This window comes from Hyperoodon ampullatus (genome assembly GCF_949752795.1).
Source record: "Hyperoodon ampullatus genome assembly, chromosome: 5".
Taxonomy (NCBI): domain Eukaryota; kingdom Metazoa; phylum Chordata; class Mammalia; order Artiodactyla; family Ziphiidae; genus Hyperoodon; species Hyperoodon ampullatus.
The window spans coordinates 43,191,173-43,208,741 of record NC_136918.1 but is presented as its reverse complement, the minus strand read 5'-3'; the positions used below and the strand labels follow the sequence as shown (position 1 = coordinate 43,208,741).

Below are 17,569 nucleotides of genomic sequence, written 5' to 3'. Positions count from 1 at the left end.
AGACGTAGCACATTAAAACTTGATAGTTATTAACACTTTAGTGTGAATATATATGCTGAATTGTCTTCTTGCTTACAGTCACCTAAAGGACAGTTTTGACCTAAGAAAAGTTGGGAGATCACTTGGAGAAGAGGCAGATTTATTGAATGTGCTGCTGGGGCTGGGGGCAGGCTATAGGGAGCATGCAGACCCCTCCTGTCCAAGGGCAAGTGTGCTTAGGTGACGATACCCTAAGGACCTTTCCTTCTAGAGCAACCCTACCACCCTGGAGCATAAGAATGAGAGCTTGCAATTCTCTAAGGGCTTCTGCTGAGCTAGATTTCAGCTGGAAGTGTGTCAGTTCATGCCCCTGGAGTTGCTGATGGTAGAGAAGCCAGACTTTCCCGCCAAATTGGCTTTCACCAACTTCCACAAAGCCTGGCCTAAAGTGATCGCTTTAGACAACGAAAGGTGAAGGGGTCACTGAATGAAGCCCAGGGGTGAACTTCTTCCATGGGTGGGTGAGTGATGACAGCTCAGGCCTGGTCTCCTGCAGTAGTCTCCTCTCTGTTCTTATCCCATCACTTCCAGCTCAGAAGCTCTCAATGACTCCCCAGTGCCAGCTAGTTCAAATGCAAACACATTTGCCTGGCGGTCATGTTTCCTCAGACCCTAACTGTCCTGTTCAGTCTCGCTCTGTGTCACTCCTAACCTCTCCACCTTCCCATTCCCCACCACCACCTGTTCTTCCCTGTACACACTCTGCAGTTTCCCGCATCCACGTTTGTGTGCATGCTGCTCCCTCCACCTGGAATACCTTGGACCCATCTCTGACTATTAACATCATACAGCTTACTTTAAGTCAAGAGCTTCTCATTTAGAATTACTATGGCCCCCTCCTGTGCCCAAGGGTGTGTCTTTTGTGCCTCTAGTAGAGACCATTCTAGATCACTTCACACTTCTGTTCCTTGAGAGTCTGTATGTCTCATCTATGAGCCTAGAGTTTCACTGAGGGCAGAAATCTTGTTTCTGTCATATTTGTATTTTCCTCAGAGACTATAAAAATGTGAAGCGTACAGTAGTTGCTGAAAAATGTTGATTTAGTGGAAGACAAATTCTTCTTATATGTGAGGTCTCTGTGGATTCTGTAGGTAGAACGAACCTCAGGTGAACCTCAGGTAACTGAGGACTGTATCACTTGGCCCCCAACCCTAGGAAGCGGATACTTTCAGGAACACATATCCATTGATCCCTTAGTAATCTCTGAGCTTCAGCAAAGGAAAAAACCCTAAACACTGTTCCGTGTAATTGTTCCTATCTGCTAAAAACTAACTGAAGCTGTCATATGAATATGCTAATATAGTCATTGGAAAGATAAGGGACTTCACTGGAAGGCTTAGGGAGGACACATCCACCAACCAATGAGGAACACGTATGTCCCTGGCACACAATAGAAGAGAGTAGCACTGCTGACTCACCTCTGCATACTTTCATGTTTGATCATGTGTTAATATCAACCAAACAAGGGAATGGAGGCCTCAGGTTACATAGTTCCTGCAGTGCTGGGCTGATGTCAGATCCCTGTCTGTCACTCCAACATTTCCTCTCTCACCAGAGAGAAGCAAGGAAACTTTGCCCCTAATTATCCTCTCAGATTCCTTTCTCTTTGTGGGTCCATTGGACTCTCCAGAAGCATCCCATTTGCTGATCTATGGCTTCTGCTCAGAGCTCCCCAGTGAAATGAAATCGAGCTGTGCTCTGCCCGACTGTGCCACCCAGCGAACATCTCCCAGTTCTCTTTACCTATTTTCCTCCTAAAAACAAGGTGTTAAGCCTCAGGTCTTGCACGAGCCTTCCCAGTGCAGTTGGCAGGGGAAGAGCTATCGTGACCAATGGGGATTGAGAAATGAGGCCAGAGACCTACGGCCCTGTTCCTGGAATAGCACACAACAGATGGCGAAGTTCCTCTTCAGGGTGCTCCTGAGACCCGCCCCCCCCCTTTGAAACGGCATGATAGGGGCTATATAAACACAGAAGTGCCCCATGGAGTGAAAGTATCCCTTTTACAGCTCCAATTTCCCACACTCAAACTATAACCTTAACCTAGACTGGTGGATCTTAACTCTAGCTTCACACCAGGATTGCCTGGGAAACATTTTAAAAGCACAGATGCCTGGGACCCAACTGCAAAGATTCTGACTTACAAGTCTATATATTTTAAGAACTGAATTATAGTCTGCTACTAGAATGGGCTCCACCTTTGCAGAAAATGATGGAGTCACAAACTACCGCCCACCACTGTTCTCTCATCTCACTCTGCTCAGTTCCTTCTCCCTTTTACCGTTCTCTTCTTTCCCACCTTTGACTTGGGGACCCCCCAAGCACAATGGACTTGGCTTGGCCCCATCAGGGCCAAAGCACCTGCTTCATTGGCTTTCCTGATACAATACCAATTGTTGAGAGCAGAGGCAGGACTGTGGCCAGAAGTGGACCAAACCACAGCCCAGGACCTTCAAAAGCATCTAGTGCCTCCCCTGTGTTTACACATTGGAAAATTGAATTCAAGAGAAAGGAAGGGTCTCTCTCAAAACCACATAACTAGTATTAGAGTCAGATCCTCTGATTCTCTTAGTTTTATGTTATTTCTGTGAAGTTACTTGAATCCCTTCTACCCAAGTGGTTGAAATCATGTTGTAAGATTGGCAGTTCCTGCCCTGTTATCTATGTATCTCCCCATCGGCCTGGAGCAAAACCTTATTCCCTGACAAGAGTATTATCCTAGAGAGAAAGCTTTGGGGATTAATGTGTTGGGCCTTCATGCTTTGTGTCTCCATCCTCTTCTGGTTTTGCATTTCCTAATCCCGTGAAACAACTGGACCTGCTCCTCAAGGCCACACGGCTAAGCGTGGCTGCTTCAGCTTACCCAGAGGAAGCTGTTGTTACACTGAGCTCGCCTGCCCTCTGCTGGCTCAAATGGTAGAAGACAACTTCATCTAAAATTTTAGGGCGGGATTGTATTCATTCCTTCATTTATTTCCTTCACCAACTTCTTTAAAGCACCCACTATGCGGAGACAACTGTGCTTGGTGCTAGGGTTGTAAAGAAGTACTCAGACAAAAACCTCTTCCCTCACACATTTGATTATTGAGCACTTTGTGCCAGACACTGTGTTGGGGATTCAGAGATGACCAAAACTCAATCCTTGGCTTTGAAAAAAAGTCGCAGTCTAGGAAATTATACAGATTACTATCTGAGCCGTAGAATCAAACAATTAGCCCTAGAAGGAACTTCAGACACTTTATAACCTGTGTTATAAACGCTTCCCAGGCTTCCTAAATTAGGTCCTGGGCTCCCTGCACACAGGCCACAGGGACTGCAGAGGCAGGGGGACGGGGTGTGTGGCAGGAATTCTATTTCATTGAACAGGATTCTGCAACAAAGTTTCATAGAAACAAAGAGCTTGAAGGGGAAGCAAAGTTGGAAAACCACATTTCTAATACAAACCATCCTCATATTTAACCTGAATACCCTCCAACCTCATGAACCTGTACTCATAATCAATGTCACATTTATAGCTGGTCTTAGAGTCACTGACCTAATTACCTTTTTGGACCCACATGGCAGTGAAATCTCACTCCCCTTGTAAGGTGCTTCCAAGAAGGTCTCACATGTGAGGGCTCCCTTGCCCCCAGGTCATCGCCAGTGTTGAGAACCTGTGAATGTGACCTTATTTGAAAAAAAAAAAAAAAGGTCTTTGCAGGTATAATCAGTTCAGGATGTCAAGATGAGATCATGCTGGATTATCTGCATGGGCCCCAAATCCAAAGACAAGTATACTTATTATTAAAAAATAATTATTTAAAGATCACCTAATATGCATCTAAATCTATATCAGTTATTTACTTATAACTATCTTGTTCTAGTGAATATTCAAATTAGTTTACAGGAGTAGATTTTTAAAATGCAAATTAGCAACTAGTAATTTGAGGTTCAAGATGGTGAACTCAGCCTGTGCACCTACCTATTTTGCAAACCTTCCAAACTCTGCAAATCCCTCGTTGGCATAATCAAATGCAAAGTAGGGAGAGAATAGGGTTTTACTTCAGGCTGATGGGGAGATACATGAAAACTGTCTAAAGAGGGCTTCCCTGGTGGCGTAGTGGTTCAGAGTCTGCCTGCCGATGCAGGGGACACGGGTTCGTGCCCCGGTCCGGGAAGATCCCACATGCTGCGAAGCGGCTGGGCCCATGAGCCATGGCCGCTGAGCCTGCGCGTCCGGAGCCTGTGCTCCGCAACGGGAGAGGCCACAACAGTGAGAGGCCCGCGTGCCGCAAAAAAAAAAAAAAAAAAACCAAAAAAAAAAAAAAAAACTGTCTAAAGAATCAGAGTAAATGCCTCTCTCTCCCCTATGGACAAAGTTACTACAAGAAACAATAAAACAAACAAGTAAAACCTTAGAAACTCTCCAGCTTATACTCTCTACAAGAGAAGTTATTGCATCAATTTTTTTTATATATTACATTAGGCAATGTAAAAGGAAAGAAACATTAGGCTGTTAATGGATTTTTTTTCTACCTCAATAAATTCCAGAAGACATTGAAATAATGCCTACCAAGTTTTGAGAGGAAAAAAAGATTGTTATGATAAAAAGTAATACTTGGCCAATCTATTTAGGGGGGATAAGAGCAAAAAAAGGCCATTCTCAGATAGGCAGACCAGTCACGTACTCTCTCTCTCTCTGAAAATATTACTCACAAAAGTAAGAAAGGAAGAGAATAAATCAAATAAAGAACTCAAAAGTGAAATCAGCTGGTATAAAGATGGTGAGGAGAAGTAAACCTATATGATTTAAGAGTTGATTCTTCAATTAATATTATGAAACATAATGCATTTGTCTAATATAATTCTTGAAAGAGAATGTATGAGCTATCAAGTATTTTATTAATTTATTTATAAAATACTAGATTATTCTAACAAAACTAGAAATCCAAGTTGACAGGAAAGAGGGTATGTGAAATTCTTCCCCATCTACCAAAAGAATTAATAACTTGTGAAACTTTCTTGAAATAGATATAAGAATGTGAATGAAAATGTATTTTCTAAAGATGCAAAGATAACCAGTATTAGAATACACATTTGTTGTATAACTTTCTATGGGAAAAAGATTTTTAAAAGTCTAACAATACTGTGAAATAAGTTTTTAAAGAACTAAGAAGCATTAAAACAGAAATAATTTTTATATGTGATGTTTTCCTCCCTAATTTCTAAATAAACTGCAAATATATTTTATTTCATTTTTATCCTAAGATTTAGAAACACCCATTTTAAATTTAAACACACGTGTCACGGAACAAAGTTGGATTTTTTGGCTCATTGCAAAGAGGGAGGATGCCCTTGGGAACCATGAAGCATCTCAGTAAGAGGGTTTAGAACAGGCACGCTCTAGCACTGGGGCATGTGTCAGGTGAGGGAACGTTGTAAGTGACTTTGCTCTGGATTGGATGCTGTCAGAAAGTGGAGAATATTTTATGATTGGAAATCTTAATGATTCTTATCTAGAAGGTGAGAAGACAGAGTGGAAGCAAGCTAAAGCTGTGACTGGTAAGGTAGCAGCCCCTCAAAGTGGCCAGAATAGGGGGTTGTAAGTCGTTTTTGTGGTTTCGACCTTGTTTATGTTCTTATCTATATTCAGATGTGACTGCGGAGTGGTCTTATGCTTGCCTTGATCTAGTACCATCCCAGAGTGGTCTGGTCTGAGGTTGCTGCTCAGTGGAGTTATGTTCAACAGGAGAGCACCATGGCCTAGCTGGGAGTGCCAGGCCGGCTCTCAAGGCTGCTTTTCTCTTTCTCATCTTTTATATAAACACTTTGATATATGAACACACACACAGGGGCTTCCCTGGTGGCACAGTGGTTGAGAGTCTGCCTACTGATACAGGGGACACGGGTTCGTGCCCCGGTCCGGGAAGATCCCACATGCCGCGGAGCGGCTGGACCCGTGAGCCATGGCCGCTGAGCCTGCGCGTCCGGAGCCTGTGTTCCGCAACGGGAGAGGCCACAACAGTGAGAGGCCCGCGTACCGCAAAAAAAAAGAAAAAAAACCACACACACACACACATAAGCATATATAATCAAAAGTTTTATATATTTTATTTTATTAGGGACATTTACTCTTGTTTAAAGAACTACGGTATGTATATAATGAATGTGGATATACACATATTTAAATCATAAGAAAGTAATTCACTTTTTTTTAAGTTTTCCAATTTTAATGTATAAATTTTATACAATTGCAATCAATATTTTAACAAGAATTTAAATTTTGTTTTCCTTTTTTTTAATTCAAAACCCAAGAAGAGGTTGATAAATTTTTTTATTGGGAAAAGCAAAATAGGCAGAAATAACAAAAAATATTCTTGAAAAGACAGATAACCAAAAGAGAAACCAGGCTCATGCTGGGAACTTCCGAAAGTAATTCACTTTTATTGTAGAAACAAACAAAAAGGAATAAAAAAGCAAAATGGAAAATCAGCGGTACTCTAATTGTTCTCAACCGAATTCAGCATACATGAACAATTAGGACCAGAAACAATGGTCTACTTTCACTAATTATTCAATTAGTTAATTGACTTGATTTTCAGCATTGAATAAACAAATTTTTCTGTGTTGTTTGACCACAGTTATTAGTTTTGGGACTTGCAGCCCAAATTCTCCTTACCCACAGCACACCTGAAGAGCTCATTCATTGCTATACCTAAAGATGAGAACTGAGACTATTCTAGCTCCTTGAGAGTGAAAGAAAGATGGATGGAGAAAGATTAGAAAGAGGGGGAAACTGAATGCTTCCTTTAATACATACATAGTGCCTAGTATAAAATATGTAGGCATTCAAATGTTTGTAGAAGACACAAGGGTAGGATTGCTGTTCAGCACTACCTTGTTTTGTTTTGTTTTTTGCTTTTAAAGACAAGTTCTAAAAATGATAATAAAATCTCTCATGCTCCCTCCTCACTCCTTACTTGAGCCAAAAGAGCTGTCTTTACCTAACTCCTGCCCACCTTGCTTTTCTGCCCTCTTTCGCCGGTGCTGCCAGATTCCTCTTGGGTTCCATCCTGCTCTCTTCTGGTACTTGGTTGCTTACTCTTCCTGAGCATGAAATAAGCTCTGTCTCTGGGTCTTCCTTTTTCCTCTCTCAGCCTGGGATGCCCTTGGCTCCCTATCAGCCCCATCCTTGACCCCATGACCATTTCTACAAAACATACCCCTGCATGACTGGTCTAAGAAACCATCTCTGTCCCTTCATCCCGAGGTATGACAAAGTTGTTCCCTTTCCTAGCATTGACTAGCATACATTGTGAGCCCTCCAAGTCAGAGACTATGTCTGATTATCTTTGTAATCCTAGAACTTAGGACAGACCAGGAATAAAATAGACCAGAGTAGATAGATGTTGACTTTTGGATGAAAATGGAAGGATAAGAGCTGTATAACCATAGGATATACTCCATGCAGTTTTTCCTGAATTGGTAATGGGTTTATATTGACCCACTCCACTGTATTGTTGGACTGGTGCCCAGATATTCTGAGTCTCAGCACAAATTCCTTTCCATGCATCACTGTCCTCTTCATCAGGTACTCTGCAAGCAACTGCCAACCAGCAATCAGCACAAGTCATATACGCTTACTCAGTGGTATAAAATCAGCACAAAGACACACACAAGGGTTATAGGGCACTGCCTTCTTGTAATACCTATAACTCAGATGCAGTTACAGGATATACACAGAAACAAAAGAATAAGAATAGTAAGAAAGGGCCTCTCTTGACAGGTCACATTGGCCTCATGAGAGACGAGGAACAAATATTCACTCCACATCACAGCGACAAACGTCCATGCCCACAGGGTTAATCTCACACCAAGTATCGGCAAAAGTTCTCTCCTCAACCTCTTGTCAGCCATCCTGGAAGACAATTTTTGCACATCTTTCAGACATTTCTGTTTCCAGGTTTCTGGAAGTCCAGTTTCCCCTCCCTGTCTTCAGATGCTGGCCTGAAGTCCAGCTGTCATCCAGATGTTAGTGGGTGCCTCTGCCCTCTGGAAGAGTGTTCCTTGAGTCCTTCTCAATAAGTGGTATTTATTGTTAGTATCTGGAAATGAGGTGTGCCCGGCTAATGAGACTAAGTTTTATCCACTAGCAGGAAAGAGCACAAGCAGGGGAGAAAGCCGATCATATCCAATTATTAGAAAATCACCCCAGGATAGTGGTAGTGTGGAGGGTGAGCTGTAGCAGGGGAGGCTACAGGCATGACAATAATGAAGGAGGCTGCAGAGGCAAGGGACACAAATGATGAGTTTGGGCAGCAGTAAATGGGAAGGAAAGAAAGAAGATCAACCTCAGAGGTATTTGGGAAGAGCATTCAACAGGGCATGGTGACCGATTCGTGCGGGATAGGGTAGGGTGGTGAGAGAGGTCAGGAGATACCTCCCAGATTTCTGAAGTAAGAGAAGCAAACAGGATGGCAAAATGATGAGATCAGCTTTGGTCATGCTGAGGGATCTCCCAGCGGACAGGTCAATTGGTCTGTGGGTCTGGAGTTCAGTAGAAATACTTAGAGGAGCTATAAGGACCGGGAGTTCATATGCAGTAGAAACCTAAGTCATGGTGGGTGTATGTAACAGAGAGCAAACCAGCAAGGTGAGAGAATCTCAGGGAACACCAGCACGTAAGGGATGCTGAGAGAAAGAATATCATCACAGCAGAGAGGAAACAGAAGTGGGAGACCGAAGAGGGAGTGCTCCCTCCTTGACCCGGAATCTTCAAGGAGGGAGTGCAAAAGGCAGCAGCGAGACCAGGTGAGATAGAGATGATTTGGCAATGGAGTGCGGGGTGACAGTTTTAGGCACATGGAAATGAGACTTCCACGAACTAAGGGGTAAATAAGAAGTAGAGATAAATATAATCTACTCTTTGAGAAACTGGGCTTTGAAGGAATTAAAAAATACCTGGCAATAGTCAAAAGGGAAGTGAAGACAGTGAGGGGGTCACTGGAGTTAAATATGAAGAAGACACAGGTATTTATATACTGAAAAGAAGTGGCTGCTGAAGGAGAAGATGTTCATCTTCCGAATTTTTCTCCGATCTCATCTCATTTCACCTACTCTAGCTCCCTCACCCCCACTCTATATTTTCAGTGGCTCTTCATCCCTCAACCCCCAGGCCCACCACAGAGGCCTCACCTTTCCTGACCCACCTGAAGCCTGACTCTCCCCCTGACACAATCTGAGCAGTCTACCCCTAACCTTATACCGCCCCCCCAACCCCGCCTTTCAGTAAGAGGTGCTGCTGGTGCTGCTTCATCAAGCTGGGAGCAGTTGGAGACCTCTGGGAACCTCATGATACCTGGCCTGCTGACATTCCTCTTCCCAGAAGCCACCATATGTCTGCAGTTGAACAACACTCTGTGAGGCACACACTCTACACAGGCCCTGCTGAGTATCCTCTGTAGCTGGCAGAGGTGAACACAACCCCACATGCCCACTAGTTCACAAACACACCAGCCTGATGCTCTTCCTGTACCTCTACTGCACCCAGTTGAAGAAAGGTAGATTCTTCCAGATTGCCTAGCGCTCGGTCCCTAGAGGAATCCGGACAAGTCACCAGAAGCTCCCTGCCAAAGCCAGAGAAGAGTAAAGCCAGCCTGCACATAAGCGGACAGGTGGGACACAGTGTCCAAAGCAGTCCGTCTCTGGAAACACATCCAGACAAACACCACCAGACAAACGCACCACCTTGAACTTCATCTTCAGTTTGCAGGTCTCACTTGGGGCAGAAATTCTACAGATGAGCTATAGAAAGGTGTGAATGTCAGACAACAATTAGGGGTGTGAATGGGACAGTTTCTTTTCGTATTCCAGATAATAATAAGCACAGGGTCATCTGATGTCAGTCCATGAATCAAATTGCCCAAGTCACAGCTATGCCTGAGGGAACAGGCACAGCAAATACGTTCCCCCTCATGGGCCAGTCTCATGGACTGGGCAAGGGGGAGGGGCTGGGAGACAGGTGCTGTCTCCACTGCTCATGCTTCCCCTTGGTCATCACGCCCCCTGAATGGAGACACACAGCCCCACTGTCACCTGGAGGATCCCAGATCTGCCTCATCTGCCCTTTCCCTCAGCATCCCCAGGATCTGGGACAGCTATAGAATCTTCTACAAGGTATTTTCATATAGGAGGGCAATACCACACCTGATACTGCATCATGTGTGAGTAGTGGTGCCACAGCTCACACATTTCTGCAGAGCACAGGAATATATTCTCCGGGCCCCGAACCAAGACACACACACACACACAGTCATCCTCTTGTGGTGAATTTCTACAGCTCTACCTTCCCAGGAAATAAATTTAGGCAACACTGGGACTCATAGATTCTAATTAACTGACAGAGCACAGAGGTTACATATTTATTTGTGTATCTATACCCCACCCCACCTGTCCCTGCTCCCAGAAGGCTTCAGGCTGCGCCTTTAAACCTGTACCCACCTCTTATTTTATGAGACAAAATACACTGAAGTGGGAATTTCAAGTTCTAGACCAGTGCTATTCAATAGAAATTTCTGTGAATATGTTCTATATCTGCACAGTACAATATGGTTACCAGTACCCACTACTAGATATACGGCTTGATATATGATACTTGATATATGGCTGGTACCATTGAGGAACTGAATTTTTCATTTTATTTTAATTAATTTAAATTTAGCCACACATGGCTAATGGCTAACATACTGGACAGTGCAGCTCTAAATAATTCCAGACAAACAGATTCTAACACCAGAGTAAAAAATGAAGCTTTTCAGAATGGTGGGAGCTGGCTGTCAAGGAGAGGGACGGGTCAACGCGCACTGAGTATTGATTGAAGCTACTTTGGGTGGGCCACTGCCTGCCCCAAGGGGAACCATGGTAGGATGCTCAGAAGCAGCTGAAGATGAGCTTGAGAATCAGGCATGGACAAGATGGGTCCTAATGGGGTCCTAATGGGGTCCTAACAGGGTATGGGATATGGAAATGAAGCAAAAGGAGGTGTAGAGATGGAGGTGCAGGAGGTGCGGGGAAGAGATACCTCCCTGTGAGATAACTACTAACACCAGACCTGGAGAGTTCTAAATCCACCTTAGACCCTTCTCCCCGTGACCCCATCACTGTAAATTTTCATGGAAGGATCATTAAGTATCTCCTAGAGCAACTCACATTCTGCAGAGTAATAAACTGAGGTCCAAAGAGGTAACTGGGCTGTCCAGCGTTATATATTGAATCTGTAGCAGAATCAGGACCACAAGTGCATCCCCACTCTCACCCCCACGCACCCTCCTCCCGCCCTCAACCAACTGCACTACAGGAAGGTCGAGCTTCGGAAGGAGAACTGCAGGTAGACAACGAGCAGGCACAGTGAGGCCCAGAAGAGGCCCCAGCGAAGGGAGAAGAAGTTGTAGCCCGATGCCTCCTGGGCCCGTGGCTTGGAGGCACCAGAGAAGGTTGCGTCCTCCTGCAGCAGCTTCTCTCTGGGCTTCCAGTGCACGATGCCCTCCTGGCAGGCCTCGCAGAACTCGCTGCGGTGAGGCCCGCCATCCCGGCGGCTGGCCACGTGGATGCGGTACTGGCCGCCGCGCTCCCCGTAGCACTGCTCGCGCAGGCTGCTGATGAGGTTGTCCACCAGGCTCTCGATGTTCTCCTCCAGCATGCTCGACTCGTCCAGCCGCGCCGTGCCGCACTCGTAGCACAGCTGCTTGAAGACGCGCATGCGCACCGAGCCCGCCCGCTGGGCGCGGTCCAGGTACATGTGGAAGAGGATGACCACGTGGGGCGACTGCCAGGTGTGCCAGCACCAGGAGCAGTGGAACCTGCGGGGAAGGGAGGCAGGGATGGAGAAGGTGGGCCTCCCTCCCAGCCACAGCCGGCCTGGAGGAGCCTGGAAGTTGAGGCGGAGTGTTTACCGCCCCGGGGATACGTTAGTGCCTGAGCCGGTGTCTCAGCCTCCTCCTGGTGAGCTGCCCTTGGCCTGGAGCAGCAACCTCAGGAGCCAGATGCTGGAGCCATCTGGCCTCCAGCAGTGCTCTCCAGCCTGCCTCCTGCGGGCCCTCCCGTGGCCTTGGTCCCCCCAAGCCTAATGCACTCAGGACATGGGTCTGGATGCTGCACGGGGTCACTCCCCCAATCTGGGCCTTATTTCTCATCTGTGAGATGCAGGATAATTGTGTCCAATAAGCATCCTTCTGCTCAGACCTCCCATGACTCTGATAAGGGGGATGACCACACATCTCACTCATGCATCCTGTCTCTTCTGGGGCAAAGAGATGTTTCTAGCTGTCCCAAGCATAGATCACCAAGAATCCACCGGATGGACAGGTGGATGGGTGGTGCACCAGCAGGGAGAGGACTACAGAGTTTGGTCCCTGCACCTTCACAAAGAACACTCTCCTGTCCCTTGACAAATCATCCCTAGATTCCACTGCAGGCCCACAGAAGAGACTGGAAAGGCGTATCCTGGTCTGCATCCCCCTCCACACACATACACAATGTACATTTACGTACACGCAGGCCACTTTGTCTAACCTGGGCCCCTTCGAGTTCCAGCCTCAGGAAACATGGAGGGAAGTGGCCTGGGATGCATATGGCCTAGGTTTCATCTCAGCCCCCACCCAGTGCTGGCACCCCTTCAGTGGCAGAGAACTCATTACGTCCAGTGGCAGTTCCTTCCATCCCTGAGATAAAGCTCTTCCAGGCCCCCGTTACCAAGGCTTTACAGGCAGTCCAGGGTCCACTGGGTTGAGTCTGCCCTCACTGCTGACCCTCTATGGGATCCCTGTTGATGGCCCTGACGGACCTCTGATGAGGAACTCAGTTCAGTCCAACAGACACCACCCAGCACCTACTGTATGCCAAGCACCACGCAGCGCAGAGGGGTGGAGATGAAGCCAAGCCTGGCCCTGAGCCCTGGGGCCCACAAACAACATAAGCACAGCACAGTACCCAGTGTAGCCCAAGGCAGGATTGGCAGGCCAGAGCCTCCTGATTGGTCCTGAGCCAGAAGGGGAGTGTCCCCCTCCATCCTGCCTCCCTGTGCTAGGCCAGAGCTGCAGGGCACCAGGGTTACAATGCTTACAGGTAGGGTGAGCCTCTGCACAGAATATGCACAAGGGTGATGCCTCTCCAGCCCTGCCTGAGGCCAGCTGGGAGCCACAGATCACCAGCCAGGAATAGGACCAGCTGATCCCTGAGGCAAGAGGAGCCACGAGCCTATGGAGCTCAGCCCCAAACCCCTGGACCCCTGCACCTGAGTTTGCAGCCCTTTGCACCCCTCCCACCAGCCAGCCCGGAGCTTCACGTCTTGTCCCCTCCTTCTGCACCTTTTTAAATCAAGCCAATCCAGAGATGTTTCCCCTCCCTCAAGCCACACCTCAGGTCTTAAATCTCAAAGCATCAGACCTAGTAGGAGGGGACCTTCGGATCATCTAGTCAAACTTTTATTTCACTGAGAGAAAGAGGGCGCTCTGCACACAGTTAGTCAGAGACAGAGCCGAGACCCAGCCTGTAACAGGTGCCCAAAAGACGTCTCTTGAATGGATTTGAATTGAAATGAACCAACCAACCTCTGCCTCTCTGACTTTTGTCCCAAAGGCAAGTTCACTCTAATATTTTCAGCTCTTGGGGCAGGAGTACAGGGGTAAGCTCCTCACCCACGGCCTGCCTCCTTCTGTTCCCACCGCCAGCACAAGGAGTTTAGCATGCAAGCATGTGTGAACAGCCCAGTCTGTGTGTCCACACCCCTGGGACACAGCCCCCTGTTGCCCTCCCCAGGGGCCTAGGGCTACTGTCTGTCCTTGATTCAATGGACCCAGGGAAGAGGCCCATACAGATCCTGGAGATGAGCTTGAAGCAGCTTGGGCAGCGAATTCTGAGGCCCCACCCCCAAGCCGTGCTCTAGAAGAGGGAGAGGCATGTGGGCTTCAGATGGATGTCTTAACCTCAAGGAATCCTTGCTTTATGAGAGACATGCAGCTCCTATAATGTATGTGATGCTGGGCCATAAGGACCTACCAAACTCCTGCCCAAAACTTTTTGTCACAGACCTATATGTAAAAGAACTGGAAGGGACTTGATTGATCAACTAAGACCAACTCTCTGGTTTTGCAAATGTGAAAACTGAGACCACGCAGGGAAAAGGACTTTCCCAGGTTCACAGTTAGTTAGCTGCAGAGCCAGTTTCTAGAACATGGCAGGTGGAAAATAAGTGTTTTTTGTATTCAAATCTAATTGCACTGAGTTGACTGAACGGACCTAGGACCAGAGCTAAGGCTTTCGCCAGTGGACCTCATGGCCTCCTGCGCTCAGTTCCTACCAATCTTTTTTTTTTTTTTTTTTTTTTGTGGTACGCGGGCCTCTCACTGTTGTGGCCTCTCCCATTGCGGAGCACAGGCTCCGGATGCGCAGGCTCAGCAGCCATGGCTCACGGGCCCAGATGCTCCGCGGCACGTGGGATCCTCCCGGACCGGGGCACGAACCCGTGTCCCCTGCATCGGCAGGCGGACTCTCAACCACTGCGCCACCAGGGAAGCCCCCTACCAATCTTTAATAAATTATGAAAATATGAAAACATTTAAAATGTCAGAGATTGCAGAGGCATTGAAGAATTACAGCTCTTTATTTACCATAGAAAACCCAGACCCAAAGACAGAATACAATTTGCCAGGGGCATCCAGGAGTCAGTGGTACAGCTGGGATTAGAACCAAGGCCGGTTCGATGCACCTGGCAGCTCCTTCTCTGCCCCCCTAGCCTGAGGTGACCCCAGGATGGGGCTCCACGTGTCTCTGCCTCCCCTTGCAAGGTGCCCCCAGGGCTGTGCCGCAGGGCTCTCCACAGCCCGCCACATCCTTCCTCTTACCTGCCCGAGGCATGCTGCTCCAGGTACTGCTTCCAGCCGGGGGCCAGCTCATTGAGCTTGAGGTTGGGGTCTATGATGAGCTCCCAGCTGTCGGCCGGCTTGGCCGCCTCCATCTTCTCATAGAAGACTTTCTTCCACTCGCAAGTGGTCAGGCTGGTACACATGGTCCTGCTGGCAGGGCTGGAAGTTTGAGCTCAACCTGAGTGAGAACACAGAAGATGGCCAGGTAGGTGCCGAGCAGTGCAGTCCGTGAGGTCGGAAAATCCTCCTTGATAGGACCAGAAGGAAACAGGACTGAGCAACTTCCTTTGTCACCCTGGAACCTGTTACCATGGCAGCTGGAGCCAGGGCTGGGGAGGAGGGAAGTCCCAAAGGAGCGTTCCAGGGCCCCGAGCTAGGCTGGGGGAGCAAGGCTGGGCAGTGACATAAGCGCAGCAAGCAGTGCACGCTGACCCAGGCCTCCAGGAGTCTCCAGGAGGCAAGGACAATTCGCTTCACCCCTACTGTTCTTCCAGGCATTCTCCACTTCATGTGCTGTGGTGACTGTGGCACCCTAGGGGACCAAGGAGAAACAAGGGATGGGGAAATGTCCCCTGATGTGCTGGGACCATCATTTACTGTGTGCCAAGCACTAGCTGCTTGACCTGTGTGCTGGCCAAGGCGGGGATCATTCTCTCCTTCATCCAGATCAGGAAGCTGAGGTTTACACACCTCTAAGTGGGTCATCCATGATTCAGATTCAGGCCTTCCAAACCCAAACTCATAGGTTCATTTACTGCAGTACTATTGTGCTCCTGACACATAAGGATTGAGAGAGAAGTAACATGATGTTCCCTTGCTTGGGGAGCTCGCAGACCAGTTGGCGAGATAGAATGTAACTTCATGTGCTGTGAGAAGCACAGTAATAACAATGTAGATTCATAAAGTCCTAGAACCATTAGAGCTGCCATTTGGTTCCTGGTCCCAGGCAGCTGCTGGGGGAGCAAGCTGGTGGTGTGCTGACGGCTGCTGCCTCCTCCAGTGCTGCTGAAAGAGGCGGGCGATAGGGTGCCCACAGCTCCCTGATGCCCAGTTTAAATCCTTTAGGGACTAGAAGGGAACTTGGCTCCAAATTTGCATAATCCAGCTGAAGGCACAGTCCCTGGCGAGAGGCAGCCTCAGCAGGGAAAAGACCAGGTGATTTGGCAGCTGCTCCCAGCTCTGCCCTGAGGTCTGTGCCATCCTCGGATCCAATCATTTCCCACAGTGGAGCTCAGTCTTCTCACCCACACAGGGGAGGCCATGCTAGGTAACACCTAAGGGCTCTCCTGGCTGTAATCATCTTATGGTTCTTCAACCTGGAAGTCGGATCGCAGAGTGAAGAGCATGCAGCATTAAAAGGGGCTGCTGGGAAGCAGAAGGAAAGCTTTCAGTGTTGAGCTCCAGACTTGGTACTTGCCTCCAAGTGCTGTTCGCCTAGGGAGGGGCCAGCAGAAACACCATTGGAACCTTTCTTGGAAGGGGGAAGTGTCCTCCACTAGCTGTGTGCAGAAGACCTCAGAAAGGGCACAACTCTGTCTTAGAGCCCTTGACTGAGAGCACTAGAAAGGTCATTTATTTATTTATTTATTTATTTATTATTTTTAGCACTCAGACACAGCTTTGCTTTATTTATTTATGTATTTTTTCCCACACACACACACTGTATTTTATTTTTACAAGAGATAAATAAACTGACACCAAGCATTGTAAATGGAGGCCATTTATTTTTAAAAATCTGATTTCCTCATTGTACTCCTCATCTCTTACCTGAAACCTCTTGACACTGAATTAAGACAGCTCAGGCCCACAAATGGGAAGTTAGTTGGCCAAGGAAATTACTGGCCTCAGGACTGGGCTGCTCACTCCTTGCTCACTCCCTCTCAGCAGTCAGCTTCCAGCCAGGAGACATGGAGGTTCCCGTGAGTTCCCGGGAACCAAACCAACTGAGGAGCTTATGGCCCAGTCAGGAGTGAATCTCTGGGAGACATTGTGTCATTGTTCCCAGAACAAATGACAATGAAGAAAAAACAAAAAGATAGAGGGTGGAATTGTCAGGGCTTACCTGCTTGCTTTTACTCAAATGATGCAACCCCCTTAGGCCTAGAATCAGACTTAATTTGAGTGGGAGCCGTCTCAGCAGAGACCAATATGTCATCTTTCTGTACCACCGCCGTTTTCTCTCAAGAAGAAATGCTTGCTATACAATCAGTGAGCACAGTTACAACCTCACTTTTCTACCCATGGGTTGCTCCAGGAATCCCAGTGTAAGAGCTCATTAGTGTATAAATGTGTGTAGCTGTGGCCACATCACACTCTGGTAGTTTCACTACGCATTGCTGCCATATTTTTTAATCTAGATAATACTTCAAAAAATAAAGGAATTTGTATTCCTTTATAAAATTAAACACTATGTGCCTGTATTCTGCAAAAAAAATTGGCAAAGGGGTGGGGGATGAAAGAACCATTCCCCCTCTCCAATTTGGAAAGTGAGTCAATAAATACTTTTGTAAAATAATCAGTATTTATATGTTACTTCTTAGAATAATAAGGATGTCAATGGGGAACCTAAAAATAAAAGTAATGAAGAGTGAGGGAGGTGAACAGATATCCCTGGGGGCTTTTGAAAACTC

General features: G+C 47.1%; 1 protein-coding gene across 1 annotated transcript; it reads right to left on the bottom strand.

Annotated features, from left to right (window-relative positions):
- Nucleotides 1-11,368: 11,368 nt before the first annotated feature.
- RTP2 (receptor transporter protein 2) lies at nt 11,369-15,082 on the bottom strand (the record flags this gene model as incomplete). The annotated part of the gene is made up of 2 exons (XM_079705214.1): nt 11,369-11,876; nt 14,919-15,082. The coding sequence occupies 2 exons, from the start codon at nt 15,080-15,082 to the stop codon at nt 11,369-11,371; spliced, it is 672 nt and encodes a 223-aa protein (XP_079561340.1).
- Nucleotides 15,083-17,569: the final 2,487 nt, after the last annotated feature.